At 43.3% G+C, this 20,065-nt stretch overlaps 1 protein-coding gene across 3 annotated transcripts; it reads right to left on the bottom strand.

Annotated features, from left to right (window-relative positions):
- Positions 1-301: 301 nt before the first annotated feature.
- Positions 302-19,887, bottom strand: relb (v-rel avian reticuloendotheliosis viral oncogene homolog B). 3 transcript variants are annotated; one of them, XM_064303297.1, is made up of 11 exons: positions 17,167-19,887; positions 15,468-15,482; positions 14,942-15,108; positions 12,132-12,452; positions 9,066-9,226; positions 8,650-8,741; positions 6,524-6,655; positions 5,459-5,563; positions 4,137-4,352; positions 3,035-3,106; positions 302-2,215 (listed from the first exon to the last, which is right to left on the bottom strand). In XM_064303297.1, the coding sequence occupies exons 1-11, from the start codon at positions 17,207-17,209 to the stop codon at positions 1,584-1,586; spliced, it is 1,956 nt and encodes a 651-aa protein (XP_064159367.1). In that variant the 5' UTR covers positions 17,210-19,887; the 3' UTR covers positions 302-1,583. The 3 variants fall into 3 exon arrangements, with proteins under 3 accessions (XP_064159367.1, XP_064159370.1, XP_064159369.1); XM_064303300.1 differs by lacking the exons at positions 14,942-15,108; positions 15,468-15,482; positions 17,167-19,887 and adding an exon at positions 13,313-13,783; XM_064303299.1 differs by lacking the exons at positions 14,942-15,108; positions 15,468-15,482; positions 17,167-19,887 and adding an exon at positions 13,117-13,306.
- Between the last annotated feature and the right edge of the window lie 178 nt (positions 19,888-20,065).

Below are 20,065 nucleotides of genomic sequence, written 5' to 3'. Positions count from 1 at the left end.
TAAGCAGTGTGGATGTTCGTGAGTAACCATGGCATTATATTTGGAAAGAGACGTATCAGGATGAGCTGCAGTGGATATCTAGAAAACTTGTGAATTCTCAGTGAAACTATCTGAATGGATAGACAGTATTCTGGGTAAGTGGAAACTGCTTTTACCTGCTTATACTGGCAGTGGCTTTGCCTGGTTACAACTGAGGAGGCACGTAGTGTGCTTCCTGAAGCTGTCATTCAAATCACCCATCATTATCTTAAGGGATATGATAAGTGCTTGTGACTTGGATGTGTAACACGACTACGGACACTGAGTTTTGCATTTGTTTTATTTAAAACCAACTACTTCAGGCACACGACTGGACAAGAAATGGTCAATAGTGGGAGAAGTTTCACAGACAACAGGAAATGAACAAGGAAAGATTTTGAGCTCAACATGCTTTCACAAGCATGCAAAATGTTGTCAGTGCTGTATCAAAACGTCAAAGTCATTTACATTGTGGCATTAATATGGCTGTGATCATCATATTATCAGAATGAATGCTACTGTACCTACATGTTTGATGAATACTATCATATTGTATTAGGAAAGGTGCTTTTTCCCTACAATCTACAATTAGCAAACATATATTTGTCCTTATTTACTATTAGCAGGAGTTCTTGCTCTTATCTACTGTCAACTATTGGAATTATTGGAATGTACATACAAATGAGAGAGAAGTGTGATCTATTTCACAATGCATTTAAGGGTAATTTCCTTCACATTTTTCTCTCTGGTGGGTGTGATCCTTCACAGCAGTATAAGATATTGGATTCCTCCCACAATGGTGAGCTACTCTGAAAGGACTGGTTTTTGCCACAGAGAGGTTTTAGGTGAAGGGCAGCTGGTTTCCCCCCCGTTTCAGTTCACTTCAAAAGTATAAAGTCCTATCTGGGAAGCCCTTAACCATGTGACCCTGAGACATGACCAATGGGTGTTGTGTAGTGGGTGTGTCTTGGTTGCTCGGCAACAGGATTCCCTTTTAAGAGCTACAGGGTGAGGCTGATGCTTAACAGTTTGGCTACACTGGGTATTTCACTCGGACAAAGTGGAGGCCATTTTGCATCTGTAACCTCTGTCCATCGCTAGCAGTTTGCCGGTTTAGCAGCAGTCTGAGTCCCAACAGGGGCCAAGAGTCTGGATGGACTTTTATCTGGAATGTTCCACTCTTTGCTTCGACACTGTCCCTGCGTGAACAAGCCTGCCATTCACAATAAAGGAGAACTGTCACTCAAGATCAGAGACAGAACGCCGTTGTTCACATCTTCTCTGGTTCCAGCCAGGGTGTTTAAGCACAATCGAACAAACGTCCGCAGCAGCTAAACTGCTTAGGCAATGCACTGACCAGTTAGTCTGTCAGTCTCGGTCTGGTCCTAATACAGACAGGATGCCGACAGCCGTGTCCTCTTATTAGCTACCTTCACGAAGTCGACGGAAATGTCTGCCTGTCCCTCCTCAGCCCACACGGGACACGCGTCTAATTGGAATGATAACAGTGAAGATTCAGACCCGTTCCCTTTTCGGCGCTCGCCTGCCAGCCTCCCTCCGGGGCCTCAGAGATCTATGTGGCTCTCCGTCTTCACGGGGGGGCCCAGGGCGGGGTCCTCGGTTTCGCACGGGCGTAGGGGCTGGGGAGTGGGGCCGTCAGGGTCCTCCAGCAGCGGGTCGAAGGACAGGGCCTGGAGGTGGGGCTGCGTGCCATTGACCATCTGGCTGGGGTAGTGGTTGAAGTGCACGTCGTTGTAGAAGTTCATGTCCGGCTGCATCCTGCTTTCCTCCGGCATGTTGCAGTTGAAGTCCATGCCCGGCAGGGCGTAGTTGGAGTTGGGGTCCTGGTTGAAGGTGGCGGGGAGGCTGACGTTGGGGTGCCCGTAGCCCTGCGAAGGCACCTGTTCGTGGAACCCAGCGTCCAGCAGAGGGGGGAGGCCGGTGGCGACCTGATCTCCCAGGACCTGAGAGATCCCCGACATGATGGCCTGGAAATCTGCCGAGTCCATCATTGCCAGGCTGTGGCAAAAGTTGTCCTCCTGTTTGACGTCCTGAGAGGTGAAGGGGTGATGTATCTCCTCCATCACCTGTGGCAGGTGCGGGGTTACCAGTTCCGGCTGGGGGTCATCAGGGTGGACGAACGAGGGCGGGGCGAACGGCAGCGGAGACAGCGACTCTGGTAGAGTCACGCTTTGTGCTGTGGGTGAAACACAAAGGGGAGACTCAACAAGCGCAAACTCAACAGGAGAGAAAAATCTGAATTTAAATAACCGGCTACCCCAACTTGCTGTCAGCTGGATTTTTGTCTTTTTGTAATGTTTATCTCCCTTCCCGTTGCTTCCATTTAGGCATTTTTTATGCCCCTCCCCAATTTGGAATGCCCCTGATTAGGAAAGTTTATCAGCACTCACTGCTCATTGATTAGCAACAGCGCAGACAAGCATGCGCTCTCCTCTGAAGGATGCGCTTGCAGCTACCTCTTCTTATCACGGCGCGTTCCGCCAGTGAGACCGCAGGAGTACAGCGTGTGTGCAGCCTTACGGGTGCCTGATTGACCGCGGGTGCACAAGGAGTCGTTATCCTAGCCGACTGAAACCCACCCGTCCCTAGGCAACGCTAGAATCCTAATGTGCGTCTCACTGTGGGGCTGCTGCCCACATTCGGCACTGGCCCTGTCCCGATTCATCTGCCCCAATCAGACCGTGGCGCCCAACCCACGCACTAGAACAGTGCCTTACCAGGACAAGCCCTTTCCCTTTAGGCATCTTATCCACAGAAACTTACACAGCTCACATTTCTATATACAATACATTTTACAGCTGGATATTTACTGAAGCAACTCAAGTTAAGTACCTTTGTTGAAGTGTACAACAACTATGCCCTAACTGGGAATCAAACCTGCAACTCCTGAGTTACAAACCAAGTTTCTGAACTATTATAATACACTTTAACCTCATAACTGTATCAGAAGCTGTATCAGAAACTGTATTTCCAGATAAATCCTGTACGTTCTTACCTGGTACACTGCACCTCTCACCAAACTTCATATCAGATCTGCGTTTTCTCTTCCGATTTACCTCATATGGATCTGCAAGCAGACAGAATTTAAAACAAAATGTCACATCATCTGCATTTATTATACATCATACCACAACCGGAAAGGTACGTCTGTATATTGTTTGGCTCATGATGAAAGGAAAACATGCACTAATTATCACATATTTTTTAAGTCTGTATTGTGATACAATAAACTTAATAATTACAGTACTGTCTTAGCCAACTGCACTGCTTGTTAAACACCTCCTTACTTTATTGCCCATTCACTGACCACAGAAAAGTGAAATAATTGTAAGATAAAGAGTTGGGATCTCCAATACACATATTTTTATGTAATTGTACATAACAAAATGTTATTTAGTTCTTCCTTACAGGTGATGGGAAAAATATGGTTAGTGTTAGCGGATAACGCAGCAACAGTAGCATTAGTATTAGCTCAGCGAATTGCCGCTGCTTCAGCACTTCCCTCATGACTCAACTGAAAGTAAGACGCTTATTCTAAAAACTAAACTCATTGTTTCAGTGGGGTCCCCCCAGGTTCTCACAGCCAAGACAAATTTATTAATAAACAGACAGCTCATTCCAAGAATAGCCGTTTTTCAGCTTTTATTCAATGGATGTTTATAGGGCGTCAGTTTTGTGTGGTTTTTGGCACAGGGGTTTTCAGTCTGTCTGTGACACAGAGAATGCTGACAGTGCAGCTGAAAAAAGCACCAAGGCTAAGCCTAGCCTGACCAGTAAAACTCATCATGGGAAAATCAGAATGACCTTATAACACAAAGGGCTTTTGTTCAACAATAACCTTGGTGGATCATTTACAATCATCAGGCTATCACTGTGGCATTACGTAATTGCACAAAAGCCATAAAACCGGCAATACTTCAATTACTCAGAATCGAATTGTGGAAGGCAATTAACAAGCATGCAATATGCCTTCCTAATCCCAAACAAAAATTTCTCATTTTTAATTCAAACAAAATATTCACAGCCTCACAGGAGCTGACAGGAAGTAAAAAAAAATGGAACAGACAGGAAGAGAGGGTGCTGGGGGAATTCCTGACCTTGGTTTTGGGGCTCGTAGGTGAATTTGACGGGCTCGCTGTCCATGTGGTCGGACTGACGGCGCAGGAAGACGTTGACATCCACTTCCTCCCTGATGTCCTGCTCCCAGTACGGGGGCGACTTGAAAACGATGGCAATCTGCCGGTGGACGTCCGTCTGGGCAAACTCAGCCTTGGCCTCCCACTTCCCCACGCTAAAGATGATATCAATGTCATCTGCACAGACACACACACCATGTTAGCAATGGCCACAAGCAGGGCCCTTTGTGTACCACACATGGATCAAATAATTACTTGAAATACTTTAACCCCTCAGGCACCAGTACAATTACTGCAGATTACAAGCAATTTTTAAAGAAATATCTATTTTCACCAATATTTACAGCAATTCTTCTTTCACATGTTTGTACATTTTGGTTAGTAAGATGCTGTAACCACTCCAGGGAACTGCTGCACTGGTTTCAAATTTGCTAGCATCTAAAGTGTTAAATATTTTCAAGTATGTACTTGGTAAAGGATTTCTGCATATATCTACATATTAATTAATGCACACAACCAGACTCAGTCAACTGCCTTCAACTTTGGTGACTTAACAATTGACAAAATGTTTGTTCACAAACACAGTATGGCATTTAATCTGAAATACGAATTTTCTAATCTGTGTTTGTAAAGGATAAAAATGACACTTGCAAATCAGTATATGTAATTTGTACATTTTTTAAATGTAATGCTTTTAAAGCTAATGCAAATGCAATAATGCAAATATATTAATGTAAATGCTAATGCTACCTGCAATGCCCTGCTCATGCTGCATTGTTCATTACAATTTCCATTGTGGAATCGGGAGAGTGCATGTGCTCTCCTTTGCAGCACGTGATGCTGCCACAGCCGCATTACACTCCACAGTCGACTAGTCAGGCTCGCACAGACATGAGCTGGAGGAATTCTCCCTTTATGTGCAGCTCAATAGATGAACTGTGAGTGCCCCATCAACCAGCAGGGGTCATGGGTGTGTGGTTACACCCACCCTCCCTTTTGAACACTTTTTGACAAGTTAAGGAGTGGTGGAGTTGCTGTCTCAACTGTGAATCTGAGGTGAGATTACTTCCTCAGACACTGTACAATTGTGTTCACGTAGTTTCAAACAATTCAGGGTTTCCATAACAATCTGCGACAAACCCACAAGCAGAACTATGACTGTTTCAGGACCAGCCCCAACCCCAGACCTTCAGGTAAAAATGTGACACTATCCTCAGATCAATGTTGTTGTTGTTGTGTGTGTGTGTGTGGGGGGGGGGGGGGGTGAATCTATAGATGCTCACCTTTCTGCACCTTGTCACAAAGTAGGTATATCTCTGTCTTGCCAGTACAGGGACCTCTGACCACATTTAGCCGGTTGATCTTTAGCTCTGATGTGGTGGTGGCTTCTGTTTCCATGGGGAAAACACACATTGTCAAGCTGCTGTTTGTTATGTTATCACATCCATGCTATGGAAACCAGATTACATTTAATGTTACAGCTGAGAGCCCACAACACACCACAGCTTGGATTCTGGATTCACTGGTTTATATATTATCAAGTAATGTTCCCTTCAAAGTCTGGCTGAACAGTTTATCAATTTGGAATATCTTAATTATCCAGTGATCCTCTCGCAATTGAAAGCGAAAAAGTGCTGACTATGTTCAGTCTTTCTTCCACCATAGTGGGGGAAACCTACCGCTATTTAATTTCCCTTTTGAAAATTAATTCCCTTGAATCGCTTGCGGTAACATTTGCAGTTTAGCCAAACCTAACCTTAACCAAGTCCGTTTCCCTTATGAGTCTTATTTAAGGTACACTGAGGCACTGGTAAGCACAGCTGGTCTAGCAATACAGTACACCATTCTAGGGATTAGGGTTCACAATGACGGGCACAACCAATTTGACTGATGACTGAATGATAAAATAAAGCATTAACTGTACAATGTAAATTCAATATACTGCAACCAAATGATTCCCACATGGCAAAAGAGAAACTGGACAAAATAGGATGTGAATACTGCAATGGTTTCAGATTGCTGAAAAAAGGTTCCTCTTAACACACTGCTATGTGGAGACTTGGAAAATACTTTCTCAATTCAATACTCTTTTCTTTAAATTCTCATAGGAATTGTGCAAGCCAAAGATTCTTAAAATGGAGGTCAAGACAGTGGCCTGGATTCTGCAAAGATTTATCTTTGGCTTACAATTAAATGATAATATATATATATATATATATATATATATATATATATTATTTTTTAAACACTACAGAGAGATGGTCAGTCACGTATTGCACAGATAACTGTACCGAATTGGGAGTCTGTTTCGGGCAGTTTTGGGGAGGGGGCAGTGTCAGAGTGCTTACTCTTGTCATAGATGGCATTGGACACCACAGGACTCAGCAGGATCCTCTCCTCGTTCTCCGTCTCCACCTCACACTGGAAGCAGAGCCGCACCACATTCATGTCGATGTCCTCAATGCTCTTTGATTGACCGGCTGCGAGGAAGGAGAGAGTTAGAAAGGGAAGGGTGGGACTTCAATCGCATATATAAAGCATATTGTGCACCATGCAACAGCATGCTCCACATTTTGGAAAGGAATATTTGAGTCACTCCACCTCTTCACTTTAAAAATTGAAATGGAAAGAATGTTGAGATTTCAGTCCCCTGGGGATGGGAGGGGGGCCAGATGCCCCCCTCCTCCACAGCACACTCAGCCTGGCCCCTTAAACCAGAGTGATTCTCGACAAAGCTTACAGCTGCTTATGAAAGTGAAAGACATAGTCTAACTGGTGAGTCACCAGTTCCACCCTTCATAGCACTGACCTACATGACAGCACACCTCTTTCTCCTCATTTATAGAAAAGGCTCTGATGTAAAATGGAAGCGAAGAACTCTTTGTATAAACCTTTTTATCCTTTTTTTTAATCCAATCCCCAATTTGAAAAGCCCAGTCGTCATAATTATATGTCATAATTGTCTGAGACTTCCAAATCGAGAGAGCACAGCTGCTGCTGATTTTGGCCATGCTATTTTCCCGAAGGACAGAATTTCTTTTCTGTCAGAGTCAGACCGCAGGCACACATCTGGCCAGAGGTGTCGCTATTGAGCAGTGAGGGAGGGGGAACCGGTCAGCTGAAGCCCCACATCCCTGGGTGGTGCTACGAGCCAATTATGCAACACCCCCTGGGACTCCTGGTCCTTCAGGATCCGTGCACTGCACTGAGATCCACTGCTCTGTCAGGGCTCTTGGGTGACACAAATTTTTGTTTCCGTTTTTATTTCACAGCAGGTTCACTATTATAATGCAGTTCTCCCCAGTAAAATTTGTGGGAAAATTCTGCCATTTATTTTAGTGTGAACAGAGCCAGAGACGTGCTTCTGTTTACAAGGCCCTGCGCATGGGATGGCAACACCCACGCTTCACGTGAACAGGCATGGAACTCCACCACAAGAGGAGCACTTCCTGTTTCACACTTCCTGCCTTTAGGCACACACGTGGCACTTTCATCGCAGATTGCACTTCCATTTAGCCCACTGCACCTATCCTGTTCTAGTTTTGGCTGCCACACCTGCTACTTATAATTTAAGAAATTCAATAGCACCCAGTACCACCTTGATTGGGAAAACCTGGCAGCTTTTACCAGGGACAAGGTGAATGCATAAACAAAGGTTGGACGGGGCAGGTGAGCAATAGATTTATTTGCAATGCAAACGGAAAAAAGGAATATGCGCTGACACAACACAAATGCCACAGAAAAGCCATTCATGTGACCGCCAAAAGAAAAACACCCACACACTGATGGTAGCAGAGGGTGAATCAGAAGAGCACTTCTCCTCTTAACAGAGCAGGCGTTGGCTCATGGTGCTAACACGAAATCCTCTCACAGCACACAAAATTACGGTCCAGCCTCCTGCCCTCATCAAAACCACACTGTTCTCAGGTGAATGTTACCCTTGGGGGCATATGAATGTTAATCTTGCCTTGAATTATGTATATATCAAAACGTCCAGACATGTCTCTATCTTATTTCACATCCTGTGTTCATGCACTTCGTGCTACCGAAATAGAAAAACCACACCGACCGCCAATCAAAAGTACCGGGAGGGGATTTTTATAACTTTCTCAAGGGTGATGGTGGGATGCCAAAAAAAGGAGGTGAAGAAAATAAGCCACAATGATGACCATTTTTTTTCCCGTGAGATCCAACAAGCAACTGACAAACAGTGTGTGGGCTGTTACTATGAATAATTGCACAGACTGTATGACTATTTTTGTTATTCATTTAAATAATACAATATATGGCAATTTTCAGTCTTCACAAAATCCAGTTGTCATGGCTCAGTCAGGTCTGCATTGTTAACACAGTGCAGAGCTGTGTTCAATTACAGTTAAACCAGTTTGTGAGTGTTCAATTACAGTTAAACTGTGTGTGTGTGTGTGTGAGAAAGAGGGAGTTTACATGTACATACATATGTGTCTTAACTTACTGTTAAACGGATCAATCTTCTGGCTCCTTCTCTTTTCCAGAGCCGTCTCCAGCTCCTTGCGTCTCACACATTGGATTCCGAGGTTAGAGAAGCTGGGTGAGAGAAATACAACAGCACCAATGCGTGCACACACACACACACACACACACACACACACAGAGTCAGGGTATATAGCTCTGCTATCTGAAATGAATTCCCTTCACCAATTGGCCTCAGACAGGCAATGACATCAAGTGTCTGCTAGTCAAGCACATTTAAGCAAAATCACTGGTTATAGCAGGCCAGTTACACATGAAGCTTCTTCCCTGTGTGAACTGCGATGGGTGACACAGGAAAGAGTCCGATACAGCCGTGGACAGAAGTGACCCACATAATGGCAGTAAGAGAGGGTTTGTTGGAGGGGAGGGGGTCTTTACCTGTGCCGACAGGACCTGCAGGAGTTCAGGCGGATAACACAGATTCCATCAGCACAGTCCTTGCCCACAAGGCTGTGGGGGTGAGGGCGATGTGGGATGTCTTTGGTAACCAAGGATACAGTGACCTTTATTTTCTTCATTTTTGGTTTACACCCTTTAATCTGATAGAAACACAGAAAGTGAGAGAGTGACAGAGAGAGAGAGAGAGAGAGAGAGAGAGAGAGAGAGAGAGAGAGAGAGCCTCTATTATTCCATGTATCTCACCAACTCTTTTATTACCTTCCTTATCATTAATAGGGCCAAAACAGTTATTATAAAAAAAATATTTTAATCTGAACAAAGCTACTTTCTGCTGAAATTTTGACAGCAAATCATTAAATTTGCCTTATCTCATTAGAATATTGTAATAGATGTAAAATATTCCACGCCTGGAGCATACATTTTAATTGTTCATGTTTCACTTGATTTGTGCAATAACAGCTGTTCATTTATTTAAGCTTTTACTGAAGAGTTAAAGCTCTAGAGGCAGCTGTCACACACACTGTTGTTCACTTCCATGTAGAGCCTAATCAATACAACATCTAGACCGATCAGGTTCCTTTTAGTACGTAAGCACAGTGGAGTCAGTGCTCTCTTGAGGAGAAGACCGCAAGTGTGCCTTTAACTCCATGCGGCTGTCTGTGCTAAATAAAGGCATGAAATTGGGGGGAGGGGCTGAGACATATTCCCCACTAACGACCACACAGAGGTGTGGACCTCTTTTTAGGGGGACTTCCTACTTCAGTTAGGTGCACCTTTGCACACTTTTGCAGCTGGTGTGAGGTGCTACTTGTCGAGCAAAGCCACACTAAGGTTGGGGAACCCCCCATCCCCCGGGAAAGATGGTACCTTCCATCAAAATCCCCCTGACACCAACTTCCAAACCAAGCTCTGGAATGCAACGTGATGGGATAGGTAGACATACAGGAAAAACTCAATCACTTCCGCATTTCCATAGTAACACTGTCACAGACACTGCCTTTCTACTCTACCACTATATATGCTCCTGGAAAGCTGCATTGCTCCATGAATAGGCTTTGTGGCTCACATATCAGCTCCAGCACCAAAGATAACATTGTAAGCAGGCTGCAGCTTACAGCTAACCCCACTCACATCCTGAGTAATGAGTGCATTTGTCTGAAAGGAAGCCACATGCGTACAGTAGTAGGCTACCATTTTGCAAATTACACATGTGATATTTGCCATATGCATTCAAAGTTTAATTGTTTAATTAATTACAATTACTTATTTCATTGTTAAAAAGTTACTTTGTTGTAGACTTGCACCATTAAGCATTTATTTCACAGTATTTCTGAATCATAGCAGGAGTCAATTATAGAAATGGACTCCTACTATGTGTACTTTTAACGAATACACTAAAATTACGACATTTCAACTTAAGTGTTACTGTTTTGTCCTTTTACACTGTGGCCTGGTTTGGTGACTTGAATTTGGCCAGTAAGTCTTGGCCAGTTTGTTGAAGCAGCTAGTTAAATCACTGGGGTGAACCAGGTCCAGCTTTCTGATCTTTATGGCAAGCAGGTCTCGAGGAAGGCCTATTCCATACAGCCCTGTCCTGAACATCCCTTGCCCAGGGAGTTTGACCTCCTACCCTCAGGCCATAGATATAGAGTCCTGTCTTCATGGAATAAATGATTCAAAGTCCCTTTTATTCATACAGCAATTAGCAGGCTTAATTTGCACACTTGCTCTTGCACTTTGGTACTTGACAATCTGCTCATTTTGCACACTTTGTCTTCATTTTCTGTGATTTTGCTGATACTGTATACCATTTGTGCTTGTGATCTGTACAGCATGTAGTTTTAGATGATGTTGTGTTTTTATGTATGTGTCTTTTATGGTTTACTTGAGCATTGTGTTGGAATATGGTGTAATATGTGTTGTGTTGTGGTTCCTGGCTATAGTTGCTATAGAGGGTATGCATTGACATCACTTTCCCACCAGAACACGCCCCCTCAGTTGGGACTGAGTGGCAAAACATGCTGCGACATGGCTGCTTTTAGTAGAGGAAACTGCAAAACCGGGAGCAAAACAAACGATTATCTGTTAAATTAAAGGCAGTTGGACTCGACAGTGATCCTTACAACTTACCAAAGAACCAGTGGTCCATGGACATTCAACAAGAAGTCGGAGCTATCTTTTCACAGACTGCCAAAAGCTAAAGAAAAGAGAAGCAAATGCATAGCCACAAATTCGCAGAAACAACTCGAATCCAGGCACTGAAACGTGGATTTGCGGTTGTTATTTTGTGTCAGGTATGTTGCATTTTTGGGTAAAATCATACCTTAATAATTTATATGCTTGGCTAGCTAACACTATCTAACCATCCCCCCTTTGTTTGTAGAACACAAGGCTCATCATCATGGATGTTTTTTAATAAATGCTGACAAAAACTTTACAGTTACACAGAATATAAATGAAAGATGCTAAATATTTAATTGATGAGTAGTCAATACAGTACATAACTTAAGGTATGATTTTACCCAAAAATCCAACATACCTGACACAAAATGACAACTGCAAATCCACGTTTCGGTGCATGGATTCCAGTTGTTTCTGCGAATTGCAGCGATCCATTTGCTTCTCTTTTCTTTAGCTTTGGCAGTCTGTAAAAAGATAGCTCCGATTTCTTGTTGAATCTATTTGTACAGTCAATCGCACAACAGCTCTTTCCCATTTTAGATGTGTTTTTTGTGTTTTTGCGGCATTCAAGCTGAACGCTAACGCTGCCACTCAGTAGTCTTTCTGCCACTCAGTGGGTGTAACCGCAGTGACTTCCACTTACTGTCACGTCATGTGCATACCCTCTATAGTTATTCCTCCTTGTGGGAAAATAAAGATTTTATTTAATCTGTTTTGAAATTAAATGAGATTCAATTCATGAATTCAAACATGTCCATAAAGATTTTTCAGTTAATTTCTGAATTTAAGTAAAGCTGACCTAATCCTGTTCCCCGTAAAAGTAACCCAGTGTGGACGGCGCCCTGCCGGGGCCCCCAGACTGACCTCGATGGTGGGGAGGGTCTTGTTGGAGTCAGTGCTTGAGGCACCCAGGATGCTTCCAGCGGAGCGGCCCTCGCACTCGTACCGAAACCTCATGCCCCTCTCCTTGGGCTGCTCCACAATCTCCAGCACCGGCTTCTCCAGGAACTGCTCCAGCAAATCCGTACCCGACTGCTCCTGCTGGGCTACTCGGCCCACCATGCCAGACACTGCCCCCTGGCCCCCACGGGCACGCAGGCTAGGCCTCTGGTGGCCTGCCATGTTAGAATGAGGCGAGGCCATGCCGCTGGTGGCGACAGTGAGCTGCGGCAGGGTCGAAGGCACCTATGGAGAGGGGGGCACATGGGTGTACTGTGACACAACCTTTTCTGATTGTTTTATTTGTATATACCACATATTTTATGTTATACTGACAATTACAGCCAAAGTGGAGGAATTAAATAAATCTCTCAGATTAAATTACATCATATTACTGCCATTTGGCAAACACACATATCCAGAGAAACTTGCAAAAATGATCAGTGCCAATGTTACCATCAGGAATACAAAAGTGCAGCGCAACCACATAGAAAGTACAACAGACAGATCAAACCAAAACATGTTCCAAATGAATTACACTATTACACTACCTATGACCTTCGGTTTACACCACATCTCCCATTGCTAGCAAGTCATTAGCTCACTGCCATGTTACAGTACATACAGGAAGCTGTGTAGTGTTTTTAAAATTCAGATATCAACAAATTAGGTTACTATCCTTGCTTTCGCTTTTAGATAAAATCATGAAACATCAATCATGATGTCAGGAGTGCAAATTTATCTTTACTATAAAACCAAGTACTGCATTCAAACCGACGCAATACACAGACATCCATTTGTTCTTGAAGGGAGGTGGGCCAGTTTACGCAACCCACTTAATTCTGTTTCTCTTCCAACCTGGGATGAGGCACTTTGTTTTGCCCTCCAAACTGTTAACATTCAAACCAACCTTTTAGAAGTGAGGTAAATGCGTCGGCTCAACCTTTTATCTGCACGTTCCACCTCTTCCTTTGTCCCTGCTACTCAATTCTCAGCACTACGCTGCCACACACACTCCACCCGCAACAAAAAAATGTGACCGTTCAGCCACCAAAACACAAACAACACATGTGCATAAACACACTCTCCATGAGCCACTGCCATACCTTCTGGTTCACAGCCTCTGAACGACCGGAAGACCAAAAAAAAGAAGTTAAAAAAGGGAAGAAGTTAAAGCGTGCTGCTAACACAAGTGCTGTTGTTTTTCGCGGGTGTCCAGCCTGATCTACAAGCGCAACCGCAATAACAATTTTTTAAAAATTCCAGACTGCATGAATCATTCAGCGTTGAGAAGCCACTTTAAACAAGAATGGCATTAGACAGCATGCATGTAGCGGAGAAAGGTGCCAGGGCCCTGTGTGTGCGTGCGTGTGTGTGTTTGTGTGTCTGAGCACGCTAGGAAATCAACAAAAAATGTCAGCATGAAGAGTGCCTGGGGAAGCCAGGAGGACTGTGGAGCAGAGCAGGAAACCGAGTGAGTTCCGAGAAACCTGACCAATTACAGTGGCGGTGGGGGAGGGAGGGATCCTTCAACCCGCACTGCCTGTCTGTTGATGGGGGCGGGGAGCAACGGCAGAGCAAGAGAGTGCTGTTTGAGGAACAAAGCGAAAGTAAGAATCAAATTACAGATCTGTTTTTTTTTTCTCTTTTTTCTCTCCACCCCCTAAACAACAGCAGCTGCTCACAGGGTCTGCCCGCGCAGCCTCCCGCGGCAAAGCCCAAAAGGCTGAGCAGGCTGCTTGGATCCACACCAACCGCTTCCTCGGGTTCCCAGAGCTGCAGCACATTCACGCAGGAGTCACTAGTTCACCCGCGGATCCAAGAAGTCCCGAGCTCATGTTAGTAATTTCCGTATTCAGCGTTGATATCGGCATGATCAGCCTGCCGTTCCTCCCTCCCCTTCACCTCTCTAAGTGTTCTCATGCCTTGGACTCACTGAAGCTTAGCCAGGCATCCAGTTCAGGTTCCGCAAAGTATGATCAACGCTTTCAAAAGAAAGGGCTCCAAAAGGCTCCTCTGTGCCTCCACAGAGGAACTCTATCTAGCACAAGTGCTCTTTGTCAGGTAAAATGGTTCAATCTAGGAGCTTTCACACTTTTCACACCAACCATACTGGGTTCCATAAAGAATTAAAGAAGGTTCCCCCCTATGGACAAACCAAATAACCCTTTTTTCTCAGCATACCTCAGGCCAATTCAGATGCAAGATCCAAGCTTTTGAAACTGGCCGCTTGGTGGAATGGGTAAAGCAACAATATTATCAACAGATTCACACATAACCTCAAAAGCAAACGCCAGACACTGTGATACACGTGCGTGCTCAGAAAAGTTACCTTTCTGGCTGCGTGTAACATTCTTGTGCATCTGTATCAGCATGCCATTATGAAGACATAATTCATGATTCATAACCATACACCTGCAGGCTTAAATCCAAATATGATCAAGGAGTTCTTCAGAAACTATGTACAACTCTCTGTATTATTATTCTGAAGGCATGAAAATGTAAATGAGTAAATGAGGATTGCAGCCCATTCCAAACGTGGGACAACAAACAGAAAACCAGACAACCTTGCATTGGTGTATCCTGGGATGTACAGAATTGAGGTTTCCATGACAACCACTCCCCCACCACAACTTTTTTTTTGGGGCTCCCTCTTCCACTGCCAGTTTTGCGAGTGCAGGGCAAGCAGTAACCATGCCAACGGGAACTTGTGTGAGGCGACAAACAGGACTCACTTGGGGTGCCGTGCCTCGAGCCACTAACAGGGGGGGGATGTGATGGCGTCTGGCAACAGGGTTCAGGTCCTCCAGCTCTTGTGGGGGAGGGGGTGGGCCCGGTAACTTTCGGGGCTGGCTTTCCTGCTCTTTCGCCGTATTCTCCTTCACATACTCATCAATCAAATCTGTCGAGGAAGAGGAGGGCTGTCAACTACTGAGGCCAACGGACATGGTGGAGTTCCAAATGCCAGTAAAAATTACCAGTTACATGAAAATCATTCTTATGCAAAGCAGCTTTCAAAATATGGGTCACTTTTGAGAGGGTATGAAAGGTCTTTTTCTCTGGTGTGAAAATCTGCACCTCTGGTTGGTATAGGGTTTAGATTTGTAAGGTAAAAGGTTTTACTTTAAATCCTATTCATTTTGGACTAATAAATTTGCCAAACAGAACCAAAATATAGCATGTGTCATTACATCACAACATGTCTGACTAGCATCCTAGCGCACAGAAGTTGCAAAAACCACAAAGTTTATGAATACTCACCTAATTCTAGTATATCTACAGAAAAGGGAGGGAAAGAGGAACATAATTATTTAAACATGTTGTAAAAGCAAGGTCAACAATTATACTGAGTAGTTTCAGGACAAGAGAAACCACTGATGCTTTCTGCATCTAGTAACATTATATAACCATTTGTACTATCTGGTTGTGACTTCTGAGAATTTTGGTAGGCTGGGCCTTTTGATTTGGTGTAAGCATTGTACTTTCAAAAGAATACTTTTCATGATTTCATTCTCAAGTAAGTGAACTTCAAATAAAATGTATGACTATTAAGGGACTGCTAATCAAAATGACTACAGAGTTTTTAGGGATCCGCCAAGTGGACTTTAGAACTGCTGCATCTGAATCATGCAACACAGCAGGCATTGACTCGAAAGACACTCAGCTGTCTCTGTAGATTGTTGCTTAATGAAGTGGTCTGACTGACAGCAGCAATTGTTGCACTATTCAGTAATCACTGTTGTGCTACTGCAACCATCCCAATGCATACGATAGTTAATCAATAAGCTATCTTATCTAGTAATGTGGTAGTTAGGAGTTAGGTTTCACCAGTGATAGGTCTAACCTAAGCACATGTTGACAATAAACCATCTGTGGCTCATGCAACGCCATTGTACTGGCCACAGAGTAGCCTATATATAGTTTGTAACACAGCAGGCGTTAATTTTTTGCTTATCATAAAGTTTTCATAACCTGCATCGCACCATGTCAGCTGATGAACTTCTACTGAATTTTCTACTGAATCTTCCAGCAATACATTGCCACGGGACACTTCGCTCCAGCTGAGAATAAACTATAGTAGGGCAATACAGTATAAATTCACTGCCAGAAGCCTGGTTAAATGAAATTACTGAGGGTGCGATGGCAATTAATTACTAAAGAATAAATATTTAACAAAGGCGTTGGAAATAGGCTAAATCAAGCATGTAACCGCTCTCTGACCAGTATCCGCGCTCTGCGTGCTAAAGGACGTCACAGCAACTCTCGCTGAATTAAAAAGGGGTGTGATATATAGTGGCACGCTTCCTAAAGCTGGACCCACAGAGCAACTCTGTGATTGGGCCTCACCAGAATGGTCACGAACACAAAAACGTGATCCTTCAGACAGATGAGTTGATATGATTATTATAGATAGTTGGCGAATCTTGCTATATAAACAAATAGTCCTACGGAACATTGTAGAAGAAAAAAACTAACAATATATAATTTACAACATGATTCGGGTGAGTTTTTAATAAAAAATTAAAAGATAACGTTACTTGCGACTTTATGTCCAGTCTTAAATCCAGATCACATTCATAGTTTGTGTTATCAAATATAATTAACCCGTTTAATTACACAAATTTATAACAAATTCCGTTAAAAAGCCTTAAACACACAGCATATCCCATGTTATGCCACGTTGCCCAGTGTCTTTTTAAATTAGCCAGATTAGGCTACTTGCCATCATGGACAAAGCCCGGGGGTTGGACCACGATCAACCTATGAACAATTCGCAACAGTAACTCTATGATTTAATAAATTAATATCTATGGGAAATGGTACACGAAATTGTACAAGGACACAGCTAAATAGTCTATAGCCTAGATAGTCATATTTAATTAGCTATGTGTTCACTGTTGCTTCATTCTACAGGCACATGTATGCTTAAAATACTGTAGAAAATAAAACGTTGTCCTACCTGCAGCGCCCTGTGTGACATCCCTGGTGCCCATTTTTAGCATTGTAACTTTGCAGCTCTTCAAGACCTAATGTTACTTCACTTCGTGTAGTCCTTCTAGGCGATCAGTTGATACCAAGCGCCACTGTGTTGCCGACGGAGAAAAATCAATCTGACTCCTCGTCGATGGATATAAAAACTATCGCTGTCATTGTCTTCTAAAATGGTAAATTGTTCCGAGGTAGGCCTAGTTCTCTTCTTTGCTCTTAAGAACCGATCTAGTTTAGAATATAAACATGGACTTGGAGGATTATGCTATTTCTTTTAGACGCTAGCGTTGGCAGATAACTACCCACAGACTGCGACTATAATCGAAGGTCTGCTCTGTACGCTTGCTTATTTTTTATCTGGCCATTCCTTCTTTTTCATTCTAGATTCGTTCGTGTTTGGTTTTAGACGAGTTGGTCTGCAATAGTGGAAATCCCCTTACGTCAGCTTGGGAAACCCCCAAAGCGCGTTACCATGTCGACGCAAACGAACTTCAGATAATTATTCCAAATGATGTATTGTTGCTATAGCTACTTACAACGAGGCAAACAGTGGATAGCCTACATACAACGCATAGTACAATCTCGATTAAACAACATTTATCCAGACTCTCTTTATTACGCGGAAGTCAAATCGATATCCTTCCAGAGTCACGCCTTCCCTGTTCTTGTGCCTCTGCGGGTGAGATGATATTCCACCATTAGGCATGCTCACTCAGTTTGACATTGTACGAGTCGCAGTTTTACCAGAGCACTGAACCTGCAGCATAATCAGGATCCAACGACAAGCAAGTTCTCGTCAATTGGACGCGAGACGACGGTCATCTTCGCCTATCCAGTTTCCATACGTGCAACTTGTCTTCATTAACTGTTCCGCGTAGTGCTGGACTCGTAAGCAATAATTTTACTGATAGGGCCTACTTTAAAAATTTTGAAAACGTAGGCTATAACAGGTTACAAACGTCCGTCAATGTGCAATTGTCTGCAGTCAGACAGGAGCAAGTCGATTGTTTTCCCAGTCTGTATTTCGTTCGGTTGCGTCACCCTACTGAAACAAAACAGGATGGGACCGCAGAGGGCGCAATACACCCTTAACAAAGTCAAAACATTTGCCGGGAATTCGATAGCCTCTCAAATGGGCCTTTTTCACAAAACTTCTCCTTAATTATTCTTAGTTTTATTCTTTAAAAGTTCCTACGAAAAACAATATGGGACTCATGACACGTGCAGACCTTTGTTTTTGTGTGCATTCCGGGTGTATGAGATGATGAATACTAATTGTAAATTTTACGCGCAATCCCGTTCATGTGATTAGCATAAGGAAACAGCCATGACAAATACACATAAGAAAAAATTATGAATGTCGAAATGTTCTTGGAAACGTACTTATACAGTTAACGGTTTATAATTTATATTTAGAGGGAAAGCAACAGAACAACTGTTAAACGTGTAGCCTAGTGGGTTTTAGCTGGTGAATTTATTTCAGCAGTCAGAAAAAAATGTGTATGCTGTACTTCATCGATAGGGAGAATTTGCTAGTGATGTTTCGACGTTAGTACCCGGGAGTAGGGGGTACGTCATCAATCGTACATCAGAAGAGGGACGTAAGAGACAACACGCAGATTGAACCAATAGAAAGTAAAAGTAGCTTGTGAGCGATGGTAGATAGGCGTGGCCTGCTCAGCCAGGAAAATTCGCCTGGATTGTCCCAAAAAAAAAAAATACCCGGTTGTATAAAATGGTTCGTCTTTTACAATATGCAAAATGTAGGCTACGCCTGGATTCGACCCTGGAGTATTTGACTGGTGAAATTTCACAAATTGTGTTCATTTTACATCCAGAGAAATGCGCTAAATGTTAGAGGCAAACCGAAAAATTCTGGAATCCCGCCACCTACAGATAACCCGTAGCCTACACTTGCTGTTAAACGTACGCTGAATAAATCTTTAGTAAAGGGTATTCTGCAGTCTTTATACCCTCAGTGACTAGAATCCCAGGTAAACAAATTCAACCTACGATTTCTCCATTAAGTTTGAATCTGCTGCAGATTTCTACCTCTGTTGTAAACCCAGCGGTCCCACATCCTTTCGAACTAGCCTACATTTAAATTTCAGGGCTAGAGTGCAGTTTCACTTTCCTGTAAACGGGATCTGGTCGATTAAGTCCAATCAAAATCTGGAAAAGCCAAATAGAAAGAAAAAGCTCACGAATAAACTCCGAGTATCCTACAGGCAGATGAATCATTACCAGAGCCAGCAGCGTTTTAAGGTTTTACTATCTGTACTATATAAAAATGTATGGAATCACCTACTCACTCCCGTGTCTTACTGTACCCCTGAATCAAAGGGTGCCGGGGATGACCATTGCTAGAAACCCCCCACAATAGCCCACGGACATATAAAAGCAGTTAAGTCGTTGCACGGAACCGTAGCATGCTCTTCATAAGAAACTGTAGACTAATGGTTAGTAACAGGGCGACATGGTACCAGCTGCTGGTTCCGATCCAAGGAGGGGGTATTGTTGTAGTCATCTCCTCAAAGAAACCCAACAAGAACCTCTTTGGAAATAAACAACCGAATGAATGGGATTGTATTTTTCACACGTAATGCGTTTAAACTGCTCTGGCTATGATCAAAGATCAACGTTATTATTAGGCCAAAAATAAACGGCCACGTCCACTGTCCCGTCAGAAGCATCTCAGTGCTAACGGAAAATCTCCTGCTGGTTTTATGTTGCGAACTTTATAACTAGGAAATGAACCACCCAACGTCCCAGTCGTTTTATCATCCGTTTTCTTTTCAAGCCTTTTTGATAAATTCAGTTTTAGACATGTTGTTTAAAAAAAAAAAAAAAAAAACCTTAAATGGCTCTTC

This window comes from Anguilla rostrata, chromosome 12 (assembly GCF_018555375.3).
Source record: "Anguilla rostrata isolate EN2019 chromosome 12, ASM1855537v3, whole genome shotgun sequence".
Lineage (NCBI taxonomy): Eukaryota > Metazoa > Chordata > Actinopteri > Anguilliformes > Anguillidae > Anguilla > Anguilla rostrata.
The sequence above is the reverse complement of the archived record's forward strand: the minus strand, read 5'-3'. Positions and strand labels throughout refer to the sequence as shown.

Excerpts from the sequence above, each read along its gene's own strand:
- relb (XM_064303297.1), bottom strand. The coding sequence starts at position 17,209 with ATGCTAAAAATGGGCACCAGGGATGTCACACAGGGCGCTGCAG. Across the intron at positions 6,656-8,649 it reads GAAGATTGATCCGTTTAACA|CCGGTCAATCAAAGAGCATT; the intron begins GTAAGTTAAGAC and ends CCTTCCTCGCAG. Across the intron at positions 3,107-4,136 it reads CTACGAGCCCCAAAACCAAG|ATCCATATGAGGTAAATCGG; the intron begins GTCAGGAATTCC and ends GTCTGCTTGCAG.